At 48.3% G+C, this 18646-nt stretch overlaps 1 protein-coding gene across 4 annotated transcripts in view; it reads right to left on the bottom strand.

The window, feature by feature from the left end:
• Positions 1 to 725: 725 nt before the first annotated feature.
• LOC144136765 (beta-1,3-galactosyltransferase 1-like) overlaps positions 726 to 18646 on the bottom strand; it is a 41922-nt gene continuing 24001 nt past the window's right edge. For 2 of the 4 annotated variants that reach the window (XM_077669368.1, XM_077669366.1), the window contains exon 2: positions 728 to 2588. In XM_077669368.1, the coding sequence (XP_077525494.1) occupies positions 1541 to 2584 (1044 nt within the window). In that variant the 5' untranslated portion in view covers positions 2585 to 2588 and the 3' untranslated portion in view covers positions 728 to 1540. Of the gene's footprint in view, positions 2589 to 11777; positions 12079 to 18646 lie in introns of those variants that run through there. The other 2 variants (XM_077669369.1, XM_077669367.1) reach the window with 2 other exon arrangements.

Here is an 18646-nt window from a genome sequence, read left to right as displayed (position 1 = left end):
GTCCGCACATGACAGTGTTGCTGAGCGAAAACTTTACTAAAGCTAAAACCGGTCAGCTTTGCCAAGCAACTAAGAATGCGACAGAACAAGGAGGTAGAATCGAAGATGCAAAGACCACTTGCTTCATGGACTTCACAGGCCAGTTTTCATTCACCTAAAAACACAATACTAAAGCAGACCAAGAAGAAAGGTAACATACAAGACGGAGCTGCATTTCTCTTGCATTCATCGAGAGGAATATATGTCGGTTACCGACAAGGGGTGCTTAGAAGGACTATACAAAGAAGTATGCATATGCGCAATGCAGGGCTGCTAAGAAATTCATATAAGACAAGTTCAACAATACTGGCAAGACGCTCCACTTGCTACTGTGTGGCCGTTTCTCGTTGACAAAGTTTGAAATTTTTAGACACCGTATGAAAACTTCAGCAACCACAGCTAGAACCGGCTCTCACTATTGCGTCAGAAATGCGTTTTAATGCACTCGCCACGGCGGGGGAGACGTTTACTATGTTTCCTATCTCGCTTTCACATGTTGCGTTAAAGCATTAATAAATATTGTTCCGTCACATTCAGCTACCACCCATCCCTTTTCATCGACCCTCACTACTGACTGAGTGCTGTGTGGAGCGGCGGTATCAATGGTTCCGAAAATGCAATGCGCTCCATCTCTGTATCCTCACTCAAGCATAATATGCCATCGAAATTCATCATTGGCCAGCTATGTTCCTCACCCGTCTCAGTGGTCACCCCAGGTAGTGAAGAAAGTTCTTCAAGCGGCGAGCAAGGCAGCGGGCTTCTTCAGAGGCAGCAACATCGCGCCTAAATATTTTTCTTTATTGCAGCCCAACAGTGGCACACTTTGCCGCCATGCATCTTCGGCAATAATAAACATCCGCCGGTTAGGCAGCGCGAGTACATAGTGCTTCTGGTTTGCGCGGCTCCGACGAATAACAAAAACTCTCCATTCGTTTAAAAAAATGCGGATTTTTTAATTATCAATTGCAAAGTAAAAACTTTGGTATCAACAAAAAGTTTTTATATTCTTCGTCCAGCGGTGTTTGCCAGCATAGCACAAAATAAAAAGCCCGCGCATTACCGTGAAACTTCTTGAGCCTTTAAAGCACAAGAAGCATACACATCACAGGAAACATTTCATGGGCACGTGAACCACAGATTTTGTGCACGTTACGAGAAAGTCAACACCGGAGAAACGGCCATGCATAAGTGGCTCCTGGCATTTTCCGCGCTTCTGGTGTACCCATTTCCGAAAGCTTGGTTATGTCCGACACTGTGATGAATCTCAGTGCCATGAGCAGGCAATTTATGTCCATACACTCGCACTCACTAGTCTGCTGCTCTTCTCGCGGTAGTTGGAACACGGCGTTCAACAGCCTCTATTACTGAACGCTATTACGCATTTTCCTCAGTATAGACCAACTATACTTGAGCGACCGGGCTTGGGATATGTGACAAGAAGTTCGTTCAGATTTTCGCGTGACGACATCATCAACTTCGCTATTCAGTGCAACACGATAGATCACGAACACCCGCTGAGCATTGCGTCCCATGTCCTCCTCATCAGCGCTGGGGTCATCCCGTGTCCAGTGAATGCGTGAGCCATTTCGCACGGTTCTTTCACTGGCCGTCCGCAGCTGAACCTGTCGTCAGTCTCGGGCTTGACACCCACTAGAGCTGCACACCGTCCCGTCACGAACACGTCCTCCACGGGCACCCACTCGACGCGCGCCGAGGCCAGCAGCAGGTCTTCCACCAAGTCCCCGGATATCACGTAGCCCGCCCCGGCCACAAAGTCCGGATGTGCCTTGGGCAATGTCCGCAAGTCCACCGGACTCGGAGGCTGACCGGCGCTGGCCTGGCGCAGGGGTACGGCGGCGTGTCTCTTAATGCAGCCCTGAATCCACCGCCTTTGGTCGGCCATCTCGTGGTCCAGGTGGTGCACAAGATTGTCGAGGTTCACGTAAACGTCATCGTCCGTCTTCAAGATGTACTCGACGTCGGGGCAGAAAGACCGTGTCCAGTGCAGCATCATGACGCTCTTGAGCGTCAGGTTGTCATAGCTGTCTATAAAGTCCCCCTGTACAATGTCCCCATGGACCTGTGACTCGGCCTTGATCTCCGGGTCGTAAGGCGACCGCCCCAGGAGGAACATCACTTTGCTGTTTCGATGAGCCAGGTACGAGTGGAGCCCCCACGTATCGCGTATGGCGTCCCTGGCTTCCCGGTGACTAGGGGCGCTCGTCACGAATATCAAGAGCCTCGGTGCAGCTTCGAAGCCTCGACATAGATGCGAGGAATCGATGACGTACGGATGAACGTACGGGTTGTCGTTGCTGGTGCTCGCTTCGGGGAGCTCGTCGACTTCCTCGTGGACAACTTCGTTGTGCTCCTGCTCGCTGAACTGCTGAGGTGCGATGAACATGTCCCCGTTATTGTTCTCTACGTCACCGTCCTGAGATTCGGTGCCGAAGGACCTGATGAGGATGAACAGCGCCAAACAGCCGGCGAGTATGACGTACGTTTGCACCTTGCTCAGCCATCGCGGAAGCCGTAGCGAACTCATGGTCCTGAAAGAAGAAGAAACAAATAGAGAGAGAAAATCAAATATTAGGCACGTTGTTTCTGTTATGGTTGAGAAATAAATCGCTGTTTCTTCGAGATATGGAATTTCAACTTTCAAATGTACACATAAACTAGAGCCTCGATATTGTAGCCATAGACAGTATTGTAACGATTGTGTTCGAATCCCATTATCAAGTTCGGGCCCTTCAGGTACAGCATTGAAGCCACGCCACAGCTCTGCTACCGACGAAATTTGCCACACACTGGGATATAGGAGGTCGGCAAAAACAGAACGAAGCCGAAAATCGTTGCGGGGCTAGTTGGTTATGCACTGTTTCTAGGAAAGTAATTCAGCGTTGCTTTTTTTTTTCAGACGAGCGAACAGACAGATGGGACAGCGTCCGTCCTGTCATAAAGTATGTGTGTTCGTCTGGGAAAAAAAACGCCGACACTTTTCTAGAAACAATAATTTTAATATTCGAGTTTACAAAGCTACGGCAGCCAACTGATTGTTCGCCATATTTAGAACGGTCAAGATTTTCACACCGTGTACTGTCGTAAATTACCCTAAATGCATCTTCAGTTGCTTGTTAATTAATGTATGACTTGTGTGTCTTGGTAATTAATAACTGCCACGAAATCGGCTTTCTGTGGAGTCATTTTCTTTTGATGTTCAGGCTATATATATATATATATATATATATATATATATATATATATATATATATATATATATTTGGCAACACTTGGTATAACAACGATTTAGCAAAGTCGTCTTATAAATAAGCGTTTAATACACATATTAATAAACATATTAATTAATACAAATTCACTGAGTGAGTGGGCTATGAAAAAAAAAAGTCGCAGTGACGAGCTTTGCCATAGTTATGTACTTTATTAGAGTAAATCGATCCCTGGAGAGAACAAAACGAAACGAGACCCATTTCTTCGTAAACGTAACGAGTGCGCGCAGAGAAAATCTGCCCTCGTTGAATCTCAACATAACGCGCTTAATACCGACAAGCATCGACATTCCGCCTCAGTGAAACATTTACTCAGCACAGCTAGTAATCGAAGATCTTGTGGAACCATATCCGCATTTTTGTTAGTTTGACGGAGATTTCTGGCTACGGCGGACAGACCGAGGAAACACTCGATTCATATAGTTTTACCTAAACAAATTAAGTGCCTGTAGTTATCAAATCATTAATTTGTAGAATATCCTTTTGTGGGCAAACGACAATGTGCAGCGAGGCCCATCAGCGAAGAGCAGCAGCGCAGCAAAGGCGCCCGTCTACACTCATCCATCTTGCTTCACATTTCGCTGTTCTTCCGTTGCGGTCGTCGAACCCGCAGTCAGGGAAGCAGCACGGGTTCGTGTGTATTGAAGTGAGGAGCTACAAACAAGTTGGCCCCTGGTTCTCTCCATAGACTTCCTTGCGTCCACGCCAGTGGATAGCAATGACAACTCATTCACGCTTCCTCGTAAATAAGGGTTCGACAAACTTTGCAGAAATGCATCGAAGATTTCCTCACAGTCATCGCTAATTACATAATGTGTCATATGTAATAGAATATCTCCCCCCCCCAAAAAAAAAAAAAAGTCAGAAGCTGCAAACACGTCTTGGGCTGCTAATTCTCTTGTGCTCTTCGAAGTGTGACCTAGCCTCTTGCATTGCAGCTTGCTGAGCGGCCGCCCGTAAAGTGACTGCATAGCCCTGGATCTTTGGTATTTTCTCGTTCAGTAAACGTCTAGCTAAAGGCTTGGCCTCTATCCTCGACTTTCAGCCTTAAGGCGTTCTTTTTTTCTGTTCTGCAGGCGCAGTTCAGTGTTTCGCTCTTTTACAGTTAATAAAAGAACTTCTCTTTTTTTCTAGAAAAAAATAAAGCGAGTGCTGAATGGGAGATAGAGGCGAGAAGCAAGCGATCCTCTGGCCTTCTTATCTTTTCGGACGGACCCCGTGGCAACAACATTAACTTCTCCTCCGTTCTTTCTCCGCTGGAAATCGCGCAGTGCTGTAACAGGGTTTGCGAAATTTACGGCAAAGAAAGTAGGGCACAAGAAGAGCATATCGAAACGGTTCGCTTCCCACGCGAAGCCTCTCTCTTATCGGACAACTGGATTTCGTCTTGGAAGAGCGCGCACGCTGGACGCAGTTCGCCCGCGGAGCTCCTATCAACGCCAGACGCCATCTACGCCGCTGCTAGCCGCCGCACCAAGTGGGCGCTTGCGCGCAGTCAGCGAGAAAGGCGAAAAACCCAGACGCGCAAGCGAAGCGAGATCCGGCACCCTGGAGAGCGCCCGAGTGCTGCGCACGCTATCCGCAGTCCTTACACTATCCTTACACTCCTGCCTTTTCAAAACAAACGTTACCGCTCAGTGCACTCGCTTGCTGGGGACTAACGCCGCCCTGGGAAAGAAAAAAAAAGGTTCCGGAACTAGAACCGAGTCTCTGATTCTGTAGACTATAGATGCTCGCACAGCACAGTGTTTCGACAAAAAAAAAAATGTTGCGACGTCTAAAACATGTTCTGCTTCCGCGGTACGAGAAACAGCGAAGCAGCTTGGAAAAGTTTTCGCACCATGCAAAGCCCGGACTCGAAAAACAAAAAGCTGACGTTCTGTGTAACTTTCGCCGCTTCCTCCGTTAATGTGTTCCAAAAGCAAGAAGGACGGCGGCAGAACCTTGTGTGCAGCGTATACGGCTGCTCTGAAACGTAAGGACACGCACAGTATAGCGCAGTGGCATGCAAATATGCCATAGTAAACTCATTAGCTGCGTCGTCCGTGTCTAGACTAGACGCCCTGAGAAACACTACATTAGCACTGAGAAAATATCGCGGATACGAAGTGCGCTACGCCTTTAATGCAATATTTTTTTGAAAAGCACTTCGTCAGTTAACTGCGCCTTTTCAAGTACTGAGCGTACTTTTTCACCAATTCCTCGTCTCCGCCGCTCCTGGGCAGATCAAACAAGAGACGCGCTTTCGTATTTTAAATTATCTCATACGCGATGGAAACACAACAGTTGAACCTCGTTATAAGGAAGTCGAAGGGGCCCGGAGATTACTTCGTTATAGCCCGTGTTGACCGAGCTTCCAAGGGGATTTGTCATTCCTTCGTTATATCCGTCATTTCCTTATAAACCGTTTCGTTATAACGAATTTTAACCATATTTTTGTCATCCTATTTCTTACTGCGTCCTTCATTTTTAATGAATTGATGAGCGCGCTTCGTGATATAAAAAGTACGACCTTGGCACAGCAAACCAAGAAAGATAGCGAACTCCCGTAAAAAGCACATAAATGGGTGAAGAGTGGCTTTCATGACCATTTCAAATAAGGGCCTATCATCTTTATTATCATCTTTATTTTACAAGCAGAGTTCTTTGTCGATCACCGCTGGTCGATGAACTCGTCCTTTCCCGTTCACAATGGTTACCCGTCTCGCTGCACGTGGCTATAAAGTTATATAAAACAGATGACTGTCAAGTGCGAACCAATTCTGCCGCGTTCGGAACTCATTCGCGGCGGCGTAAGCACGTTATCTGCACGTTGTTCACGTGATTCAAATACGTTTCCAGTATTTTATTGTTTCCAGAGTTTCGTTCACTCTGCATATTCATATACCACCAGCGTTTCAGCTCTGAAGAATTCCGGTCTTGAAAGCCTCGCAGCCCGCCGCCGCATCGCCAGCCTCTGTTCGCTGCACAAGTTTTTCCATTGCTATCAAAATCAACCACCCTGCATTACTCATTCGAACCTCATATCTCCCCGCATTGCCCATCCGTTTCAGATTTCCCGCCCTGTGTCCCGTACTGCAACTTTTTCAGGTTCATTTTTTCCCCGAACTGTCGTGGACTGGAACGCCCTCCCCACCGATATCGCTGCCATCACGCACCCGTCTGCATTTCCAGATGCTGTAAACACTTATATTGCAAGGCAATGACTTGTACTTGTTGATGAATATGTTAATCCACCCCTTATGTAATACCCCCTGAAGGGGGTCTTTAAGGTGAATAAAGTGAAGTATTCAAACAGATAGCGGCCAATTTCGACAACTACCGCCGAGTGCGAATGTCGCTATCGCTTTTGAGGCCACAAATTCTTCTAATAAAGAGTTTGCTGGTGATGATACTGGTTACGGCTATGATGGTCTTATGCCTAAAGGATAGCTTGGCTAAAGAGCGCCACAACATTTTTTTTTTTTTACAACACGAGGTGGGGACGAAGAGAGAGAAGCCCAGCACCAGGCCAGGGGAAAGATTCTACCCATTGAGATAGGTATCTGCGGCACTGCGGATGGAACCCAGCGCCTTCCGTATGCGAGGCGGATGCTCAAATAACTATGCCACCTCTGCGGCCCAATCAAGGGCTTGATAAGAAAGTTATTCCGCAGCTAAAAAGCCGTAGCTCTAACAGACCCAGAGTCAGCTCTAGAGCGCCGTCAACACCTCACACCTCACCTCAACACCTCAAACCAATTTAACCGCCAATTTTTGATCTGGGGCTAGATTACGCAACTGTAATAAATTCTGTCACAAGTTATTGACAGTGACATCAAAATGACGTCACGATGAGACGTCATCACGTGACGCAACGAGGAATCAGCCAATTACAGCAGGGCGGCACCCCGAGTGCATTCGAGGGACCGTCTGCTTATTTTTTTGTAAAAAGAAATAAGAAATAAGCAACGATGAAAATAACTATCATTTTATTTTGTAACAGTTCCAGAGTCAGCTCTAGAGCGCCGTCAACACCTCACAGCTCACCTCAACACCTCAAACCAATTTAACCGTCAATCTTTCATCTGAGGCTAGATTACGCAACTGTGACAAATTCTGTCACAAGTTATTGACAGTGACGTCAAAATGACGTCACGTTGAGACGTCATCACGTGACGCAACGAGGAATCAGCCAATTACAGCAGGGCGGCACCCCGAGAGCATTCGAGGGACCGTCTGCTTAATTTTTTGTAAAAAGAAATAAGAAATAAACAACGATGAAAATAACTATTATTTTATTTTGTCAAAACATTGTGTTTAAACTTCGAAAATATTAAGCAAAACAAAAAGCGTTCGAAGTTGTGCTATTAAATTGACTGGTGGGTAACCTTCGGTGCCGCGGGGGTGTGCTGACGGCAGTAAAAAGGCCGCTTTGCACAGAAGCAGCTGTTTCACGCCATGTTATTGTTTTTTTGCGCGGCGTCTGGAATCGAGCTACTGTGCGGTTGATCTAAGTGCACAGAAAAATTTCAACGAATGCAGGGAAGGCTACGTGACCACCGAGCGAACTTGCAAGAAGCAAGACAACTTGCTGAAGTCTGTGTTGTTCGGCTCCTTCAATCGATGACAAAAATGCCAAAAGATGAGGCGTTGCAGCATGTGACGAGTGGTTGTTTGTTTCTTTCTCCTTGGGAAAGAGAAGACGACCACGAAGTGCCATTTGCTGGGAAAAATAAAGTGCTTTGCCAGCTTATAATCGTGTCTTATTTATATGTAGCTGTGTGTCAAAGAGGTGACGACAGAACCCACCCCTTCTGCGCACTAACTTCACAAATTGCCTCCAATACCTGCTGCACGCATTTGCTCACTGTCGGTTGTGCGATGCCGACGTGCGCCTCGCTACCAACGGCAGCCTGAAAGCCGCCCGTGGCAAAGAACCGCAGTGCACACAGCACCTTCCGCCGCACCGACAGCGCACACTCACGCAAACCTCCCAGTTGATCGGCGAGTTCGTCGCCCAAACACTCCACAGTCTGCTTCTCCAGTCGAAAAAGGCGTTGAAACAGCTCGTCCGGCAAGTCAAACGCGTCTTCGTGCGCCCTCTTTCGCCGTTGATCGCGCCAGCGCATCCGCTTCAGTCGTATGGCCGCGTACACCGCCACCATTTTCTGTCACAAACTCAACGGTCAAATTGACAGCCTCAAAACTGTGACAAAAAACTGTCAATAACCGCCTGCATAATTAGGTGTGCAACGTCATCACTTCTGTCATATCCGTGACGTCATCAGCAGCCACTCATGACGCAAAAAAAGCAATATGGCCGCTGGCCACAACCGACCAATAGGAGCGAGGCTTACTGAAACTTTTGTGACAAGTTTTTGACAATTTTCCTAATTGACAGTTATGTAACCTAGCCCCTGGTTAAGAAAACTCCATTACAAAGTATGAACAAGGGGGTATGAGGACTCCCAGGGATCTATGAAAGTGGAGTAGAGAATGACCTTCTGCGTATATGGGAATTAACCCATTACGCTATCGCGTCATACTCTGAAGGCGGGGCTTAAGTGTCCCCTCCAATTTTTCTCCAAGTGTGCCAGTCCTTTTCTCATGAACCGGAGACACTGTGCAGCGGGAGGAATAGAACGTGTCACTGGATAGCGTCGCTCGCGTGATGTTACCTAGAGGTCCACGAAAGAGGCTCGTGGTAGTAAGCCTACTTTTGAAATTCTCGGGCGACACTGACCTTCTGCGGCAACGGTGGGGGCTGCATATTTTGTTTAGACTACCCGACGCAGGTAGAGCCATTGCCGCCACCCCCCCCCCCCCCCCCGCCCCCTTTCCATCACCACTACCTAGAAAGTCAACGTATGCCTTCTTGCCTGCCTATCGTGAGCGTGTCGTGACAATACATTTCTGGGTTATTACATCGCTTTTTCAATTCTCTACATTCCATACGCACTGGAGAAAATCGGAATTCCTCTTTTGATACTTCACAGCTGCACACCCCCCGCAACGCGCGAAAAACATGGTCAGCAAAAAGGTCCTCCTTTATCCCTTCCCTTACGGCGCGGTTCAGGTGTCCAACGATATACGAGACAGATACTGCGCCATTTCCTTTCCCCCAAAAAACCAATTATTATTATTATTATTAAAAAGGCCACAGCATGCACCCCCCAAGAGGGCACTCCTAAAACGAGGCACTTTTCTCAACTGCAGCGGCATTTTTCCCGGCCGTTTATTTATCACGCACTCGGAACCTTTCCGCCCCACGCGGAGGCATCTCTTTAGTTCCAACCAGATGAATTGCGCCGCGGGGAGTAAAACAAAAAAAAAAACGAAAGGGAAGGCGTGACAAAAACAAGACCCGACCACACACAAGCGCGGCAGTTCTTTCAGAACGAGCTCGCCGGAGGTCTGTGTTTTATATATGGCCGCGCATTTTCCTCGTGAGTGACGTGCACGACCCATTTCGTCTTCTTCTCTTGGCATCACAAAGCGCTTCCTCGTTCCGCAAAACAGCGCGTTCGCCTCAAAAATAGTTGCTCGTCTCGTTACTACACGGACGCCACTGACTGTAATGTCTTCCCGCTTCTTCCCCCTCCCCTTTCTCCGCTCGCCCCGTTTTCCTCTACGCATTCCTATTGAACTGTCTACACAGTGTCTGACACGTGTCGTCACGGTGATTTCTCGAAGCTTCCTTTACAAAAATTTATTTGTACAGTCTATAGACTGTCCATAGACTTCTGTCTATGAAGTCTATAGACTTTCTATGACAAATCGTATAGTATAGTCTATAAGCAATATCCATTCTATAGACAGTCTATAGACAATCCATTCTATAGACAGTCTATAGACAATGTATAGATTTATGGTCATACACTTTTAGTAGACTTTCCTCTATAGTCTATAGACTATAAATAGACAAAAGGGAATATCTATAGGAACGTGATAGAGTCTCCAAGAAGTCTATAGACAGTCTATAGACCATTTTGATTAGGGAGGACCCGTCCGTGGCGAACGCAGTGAGCTTCACGCGAGAGCGCTTCGCGCTAATCATGCGTGGAACTAATGAGGAAGGCGTTTCAGTAACAACTTCAGTGATGAAGCAAGGTTTAGGGAAGACAGCTTCTCAGCAGTAATAACTTCGGTGATGAAGACAGCTTCTCAACGGCGGTCGGTTGCAGGCTGCACGCTCGGAGCTCTGTTGGACTCTGTGTTAGATGGAGCACGCATTTGGAAGCGCGTGGGCGGCGAAACTCTGCGCGTCGCGTGTCGCGGATTACGTTTTGAAGTGGGCGAGATGCGAGCACGCCTACGCGGTGAAATCTCGCTGCTGCAAATCCGGGCAGAACCACCCCCTTAGCTGCCGGCTTTCCTCGGTGCGGAAATTGATGCTATGTCTGGCGGCTACAGAATCCTGTACATGTGTACTTGGGTTTGAAAATTCCTTTTCGCGTAGGTAGCTATTTTTATTCCAGCCGTGAATCCATAACTTTTTTCCCTAACACAGCGCTGTTAAAGAGTTGAAATCTGGACCAGTTGGTTCATAGTTAGGCGGAAAAACCAGTCTAACACAGACGAGGGACGAGAGGAGAAATTAGCAACACAACGACTGGTCGTTGTGAATTACTCCTCTTGTCCCTCGTCTGTGTTTGACTGGTTTTTTTCGCCTAACTAGTGCTGTTAAATCTGGATGCTTCATGGCCTAAAACTACGGTTCTCTGTTTTCGTGTTTACTTTATACGAAATTCGGGTGGGTAAAAATTGGGCGCTACTTTTTTATCTCAAATTCGGGTCCAAGTAAAGTTACTGAAGAAAAGTCCCACAGTTCAGCTTTTCTTCGGGTTCTGTTTCCGAGCAAAAACAATTTTGCAATTATCATTCCTTTTTTTTTTCAGAACATAAACTGTCCCATTTCCTATCTCCTGATTTTCATGAATATTATATAAATTGTAAGTTTCAGCAGCATATTCCCCATCACATAATACTTTTTTCTTTTTTTTTATTTGCAAGCCGCCTCTTTAGACAACATATTTGGAGAAAGGAGCTCTACGGTGCAGCTGACTACACTGAGCCAACCGAGAAGCAATAAACGAAGGACGTCATATTAGTGTAGCGGAAGAAAAGAAACAAAATTCGGGGTAACGCAGCGTGAAGAAGGTAGGAAAACAGCAAAAAAACACCAGAAGAAGGCTCTGACACTCCTCAACCAGGGGACACAGATTTAAAATGAAAACTCGGAAACTAAGGAGAACGTGCCATGCAGTATGACTCACTTAATGCACGATGACAAAAGCCGAAACCATCCGGCGCCTGGCAGAGGCAACCAAGAATCAAAATACAACAGTTTCTATATTAAAGCATACACTCATCCCCTGGAATCTCTGTACCGCAAACGACCCTGGCTCGCATCCCGGTGTCACTAAGCTCGAGCGACGAGCAGGCACATACGAATGCCGGCCTTCTTACTCAGTTTTCAAGGAGTCGTCCTCAGCTGCCGGACTGGAGGCGTAGCGGCGCCGGCGCGCGCCTGTCATGGTGTCGTCGGAGACGACGATTAGCTCACCACGAAGAGCGGCCGTGGAGAGCACATGCAGGTCTGTTCGCGAGTCGCACTGGGCACTGCTTCCGGTATCCTCCGGACGGCAGTTCCGAGACGGACGTTCTTCTTCCGCATCGCCTCCACGAAACACGTCTCCCACCGGCCGGAGCTGGCAACGGACGATGATGCGTACGCAAAGAAAAGAGAGACCCGGCGGTCGTCGGCGAAACGCCGTCGCCAGAACTCACGCCGCTGGGAAAGGGGCGAACCCCACTCGCCTCACCGACTGCATCCAACGCGGATTTGTACAGCGCGCATGAACTTCCTACTACGTACCGGCGGCGGGCTGCTGAATCGCGTGATCTTTTCTCTTTTTGCTCTCTCTCTCTCTCATCCTCTCCGTTTCCCTCCCTCTCGCGACATTCACTCTCTCCATCCCTCCTCACCCTTCTTCGCTGCATACAGACGTCTCTCAGGGCATCGTGATGGAAGACGTTGCTTACATTGCGCTGTTGATGACTTCCACAGCCGATGCCGCAGTATAAGGGCAACTATACTATAAGTCGAAGGTAAAACTGTGCTGAAACAAATCCAGCCATTGACCACTACAGCCTCTGCTGAGTGACCTTCGATTTCAGCTAATCGCTTTTCCTCGTCACGTCGCCAACCTCGACGAGTCTGACTTTCTTGACTTCCTCCTGGTGTTCAGGGCTCGAAGACGGCGAAATCGATAAGGCGTTGGAACGGTAAACGCGGAAAAGCTTGAAAGGTTAAGTTAGATAACGAGTGGGATGACCCTGTGCTCGCAACCAGCAAATAAGGTTGTTAGGAGTAGCGAATACAAAATAACCGGCCTTCGTGAAATCGGCGGGGTTTCTTATTACCCGTTATCCGGCGTTAGTTCATCACCTGGCTGCCATCTGCATGACGAGTTGATCACGTCTTTTAAAGCTTCGTGAAAACAACGCAACACAATCGCAGATATTAAATGTATTGCATGCTCATGCCTACACCCTGTTCCAAAGCCCAAATTTTTTTTCTTTTAGACGCATGCGTCTCGAAACAAGGAGGCTCTGAGCCACTCTTGTTCTAAGGAACCAACACGGCAGCGGTGATCTTTCCATGGCAAGCCAGACAACCTTCGCTTTTCTTCGTTGTTTCATCCCGCGTTCGATTATGTTCGAAAAGAACAAGTAAAATCGATACACGGCACGCCAGACGGCCAGACGGCCAGCAACCATCCATTATCTCGCCACCGTACGCATAATCAGGGAGTCATGCGAAGCCTCACACACACAAAAAAGGAAACAAAGACAAAAGGAGCTCCTGCCCGTAGAGTAACGAAAACAAAACTGCGTGGAACACCACCTCCTGGCACACGCGTACGCGAGTCTCTTTGTCTTCCCGCTCATTCTCGCCTAAAAACGTCCGCCACTCAGCCGCATGACGGGGCACTTTCACACTCCACAGGGTGGCAGGCATATTACGCCAGGCGAACGCAACCGACCAGTGCACCACTGCCTGGTACGCGCTTTCTTCCGTGAGAACAGAAAATGGAGAGCATCACTCGCCGCCTGTCACGTGACTGCAGAGAGGGCACTTGTACGCCTGGTGCTAGACGGCCTTTCCTTCATGTGTGGACGGTGGAGTAAGGGGTTCGGAGGGGGTTGGCAGAGCCGACGAGTGACGTCCGGCCATAAAATAAGGGAGGAGAGAAAGGAGGAAAAGACGCGGCAGCAGCCTGCCGTGCACTTTCTTCGTAGCCTACGTCGTCGTCGCGCGGACAGCGAGTATGCTCCATTAAATATGTGCAGTGCTGTGAGAGCAAGCAGAGAACGCGCGCCTATCGCGAAAGAACCTCGTTCTACATTAGGACGGCCGCGGCAGAAGCGAGGCTTTTTTTTTTTTTTTTGCCAGACTTGTTCAAGCAGATACCCGGAAAGGAAGATCGATATCGCCCGCGAGAGACGTTGCCCGAATACGCATTCAAAGGCGAACCCCTTTTCAAGCCAGTGAATGCGCGCCCAGGAAGCGACGGTGTGATACACTGTTTTAAAGTTGTCGCCACCGGGTCGAGGCCACGGTTGTGTGGTTTTAACTCTGGTGCGCGGGACTACGCTTAGACCACCCGCTGCACGCAAGCGGAGAGTATAAGAAAGAAAGAGTGATAGAAGGAGAGAGGATGATCGCAGGGTGCTCTCTCGAGGCGCAGCAGATCCGCGCGTGCTATTTTCTTCTTGAGGAGGAGGCCGCGTATGTCAAAGCGGTTCCTGACCGCCTCCGCCATTACCCTTGGCTTGCATCGCAACCTCGCGCGTTCCCGGGCGTAAGCGAATCAAGCTGCCCGCCCAATGTAGGCGACGACGAAAGCTCCCAGAGGGTGACTGGACGCCACAGCGTTGCAACATGCATGGTTGCAACATATATCCAGCGGGGGAAGGCCTGCTCAGTCGCGACGCCGCCGCCGCTCATTGAGTTTAAGCAACTCGGGTGACGAGCAAAGAATACGTGCACTGTTTGCATGCGTGGGATGGAAGACTCGCTCGGCGCACATACGATCTGCCGTTAACAAGAACAGTCAGTGCCCCCGGGCTTCTGGCGTCGCGCGGTTATCACTTTTAACATGCCACTCGCGTCGAATTTCTGCGGGTTGCAAGTGTGTGCAACTGTCACGCTCTCCTCAGGACTGGCTTGATGGTCTCGGTTTTGCCGGGACGTTTTAGCGAGCGAGAGCTCGGCGCTGAACGGTGACCTCTCCGGGTGTAATGTCCTCCCCCGACCGCTGCGAGCAATTGTGGCCTTCTGATGTTCCAAGATTTGACGGGGCTTAACGTGACGCAAACCGCGGTGTATAGTTAATAACAACAAAGTTAACTATGAGGTTTGCTTTGGAGTCACGACAGATGACCTGACTCTCAGGTCAAGGCGCTTGTAATGAAGTGTGCTAAATTTTGACTCCAAATGACCAGTTAACAGCGACAAGATGGCGACCGCAACTTTTCCGCTCCATTCTGTTTCCGGACTATGCGGAGAAGTGAATTTCGGCTAGCTGCAGCACCAATAACAAAGAGATCATCTTTTATTTATTTTCCTTTTTTCTACTGTTTCTTTTCGAAGCTGTGCTTTGTTAAAATGCGCCACTGTCTCTGCAACGTGTTGCGCGCGGCTTCCGCGTGCCTAGCGAGGAATTCTTCCCAATTCAAAAACCGCGCGTCTGGATACTAAACAGAACCTGAAACCACACACACCTTCATCGTGCCTCTCTGCGTAAGAATCATTTCAGTACACGTTTATGCACTATACAGAAACAAGAATAACCCTTACTTAATACATTATCGATATGGGAGATGCATTTTCCCCGCATGCAGTGGGCACAGTCAGGCTGATGATGATGCACACATACCGGAAAGTGCTATCAACAATTTCATGTGGTTCTACATTACTCACTCATGATTCTGCGGCACGCGCGTACGAATATGTTACTACAGTAAAACCTCGTTAATTCGACCCCCGTTAATTTGGAAAACTGAATAATTGGGACACGCCATCCGGTCCTGGAAACCTATGCACTATTCTATGGCGTGGGAAGAAAAAAAAATGTGTCGTTGGTATTACAAGATTTCTCGTTTCCGTCTTCCCAGTCATCTGTGTTATATAATGTTACCCCTTCCATTTGATGTTTGTGAAAGCTGTAGCAACTGAGCTCTTTAAAGCAGCGATGATGTGAGAAGTGTACTCCTATAATTCTTTCTATTTTAAACGCGCTAAGCCCCTCTGTGGATTTCGAAAGCGTACGAAGTCGCAGCCTGGAAGCCTAGCAAACACGCCACCGCGCCTACATCATCCCAATCCTTCCTGTACTCCGCCTTCCTCTTTTTTTTTTAAAGCTATCTTTTTGAGACGCGTGTATGTATACGTACACAAGTGGCGCCATCTGTAAGTGACTGCCGCGCACAGCCGCCACCGCATTCCAAGAGAAAACGGCGCGCCAGTCCACACGTAATACGCCGGAGGGGCGAAAGAACTCGAGCCTAATCGTTTTTGGGCAGGGATTCGCTTCAGGAAAAGAAAACGGATGGAAGAGCACAGTAGAGGGAAAAAGCGAGGGGGGTTGTGGACCCGCATGCCGGAGTAATTGCTTTGTGGCGTCATGCTGACGGCACGGTAGCAGAATCGACGCACGTGAACAACTAAACCGAGTAGCGGCGCAATGCCCGAGAACCGACGGAAAGCGAACCGGCCGAAGCGTTCCTTTCCTTGTTCCCTTCTTCGGGTCACTCCAGCAGAACTATACAGCACGCCAGTTGAGTGTCGACCCCCCCCCCCTCCCCCCCCCCCCCCGCCCTCCCCTCCTTTTGCACGAACATCAATCCCCGACGGCAAAACGGCACTTTCTTTTGTGAATAAAACACTGATTCGGCTCGCGATTTGGGAAGTGGTAGAGAGAGCCTGATTGGAGGCCTGGGCCAGTTTGGTGTGCGCTATTTCGTCGCAGCTGGATTGTCGCCGATAGCCAACGCCCTATTGTTTCGATCGGGCTGGCACCAGCGGCGTGGTTTTTCCCACAAGCCGTTCTCGTCAGTCGAACTGCTGCCATGCGCGGCGCCACCAGCCAGCGCTAATTAAATTTGCCCAGTGATGAAGGGCCAGCAATGGGGATGAGGTTATTGGCGAGGGCACAACGCCGGTGCAGCTGCTGTGCATGCACAACGGCAAAATAAGCGCCTGAAAGGAAGGATACAGATACACGTAGGCGTTTTTCCATACTCGCTGAACTGAACCGAAGTACCTGTATGCTGTAGTCGCTCAACAGGAACATGGATTCCGAGTGTCGACGATGATTGATACACTACGGATCAAAGGCCGCGTACGCATATGTAACAAGCAGGGGAGATTCTTGCTCAGGAAATACCGTGCATTTAGAACGCCATAGCTGCTGAGTCGTCGTGGCTGTTTTTCACGCCAGTACCTCTGTCTTTGCATCTCCACAGTAGTCACGCTTGCGTGGTTTAGGCGCGTCTGATATAATTAGTAGTTCGATTTCTCGGTTTGGCATTTTTGAAAATTTGGCTGACATTTCTCACCGTTTATTTTAGAACACAGTTTTCGGGGGGAGGGGAGGGACGAGGGGGGTGCGGCGAATATTCTTTTCTGCGGACAAATTAGAGCTTGTTGCTATTTTTTTTATTTTCGGTGATATAATGTGGTTCTCACGTGCTGTCAAAAAACACCTGGAATTTCTCTCGACCTCCTTGCCAGCCCGATCATTCGATTTACCAGTAGTTAGCGCAAAAATGGTCGTACTCTGCTTTTCTTGTAGTTTTCTTGTAGTAATAAATGTTATATTGTCATTAAAAAAGGAATGGAAGGAACCGTTAAGACAAAACCGCGAGTGGAAGTTGACGTCTAAAAGCTACGTTGTTATGGTAATGTTGGATTTCTGCACGCGTTGAAGCAAGAGGTCGTCGCTCAAGTAGTCTGAAAGTTGACAACAGTGATGAAACTGCCGCTTAACCGCCACAGTAGCCAGAACATGACACTTATTGGTGACGCTTGTACGTGGCTTCACGTCAGTGTCCTTAAGTGCAGTGGAGGAGCCTATGCTTAACTAAGCAACTGAACTAACTGGATGATGGCGGTTAAAGAGGACAACGTACGACACTGTTTATTTACAACTTACTTACGCATCCATCAAGGCGGCCACTACAATGCAAAGCGAACAGGACTTTAGGCTAGAGCTACCTCCTCACGAAACCCTGTCAGCCTACCCGACCTAACTAGAGCAAAGCGCAGCAGTTCCTCGTTCTTCGGACTGGCGCAAGCACCAGGCTTGACCCAGCTGTCCGCTCTCTCCGTCACTCCACCAGGAGCCAGGTGGTGAGAGGGGGGGCTGCACGACCAGCCCTAACAAAATGTCGAAAGAAAGCACTGAACTAACAGAGTCCGAGTGTTGGCTGTTTTATGACCCACTGCACATAGGCGCGCCAACTTGACTGTATGGAGCCTCCCGATTTAAAGAGGCGTGAAAAACTAGCTAAGTAATGCCTCAAAACACATAACTGCGCTACTTAATCTGTTAATTTTCTCATTTCCGTAGATACATCCAGCTAGTTGTGGAGTATATATTAAGAATACTGACCCTTTTCGGTGAAACTAAATTTCTAAAACTGATATCGGCGTACATTTGTCGTGCTTTTTTCTTTTCGTTTAAACCGAAAAGTCCAACCCCTAGGTATATTACAATAGGTATATACAAATATATATGTCTCGGTGGCAGGGACTCCCTTGTCGAATGTGAAGAGTACCCAGCGCGCTCAGCGGAAAGACTGCTGTGTGATGCGATCTCAAGAGCGGGTCGATAGGGCCTGCATTCCCCCTTTCTCGCGTAAGAGCTTTGCTATCGGAAAATCCTCGTTAGGTCAAGAAGCGTACGCTATCTCGACGCCGGTGACAGCTAATCGCGATCGTGTGGCAGCCCACTTGAATTTACGATAAGATACTCAGTCGACAAAGATGCTCTGTACAATGGCGCCGCATTGTCGAAGCGTGAGCTGTCCTCAACTGACGCACGTTGAAGACCATTCCGTTCGTCGTTTCTTATTAATGGTAATGTGTTCTAACTTCTCACGAACCCGACTTCAACGGTCTTTCTGAATCCCCAGAAGAAGGAAAAAAACGCACTCTTGCAAAAAGCGCGTCCTGATTTTTTTTCTTGTATCAGATACATCGAACAAACAATATAGGCTTAGTTTTGTCAAAAAAAAAAAAAGAAATGATACCTTCTGCCATAGCAAGG

Source organism: Amblyomma americanum, chromosome 6, assembly GCF_052857255.1.
Source record: "Amblyomma americanum isolate KBUSLIRL-KWMA chromosome 6, ASM5285725v1, whole genome shotgun sequence".
Lineage (NCBI taxonomy): Eukaryota > Metazoa > Arthropoda > Arachnida > Ixodida > Ixodidae > Amblyomma > Amblyomma americanum.
The sequence above is the reverse complement of the archived record's forward strand: the minus strand, read 5'-3'. Positions and strand labels throughout refer to the sequence as shown.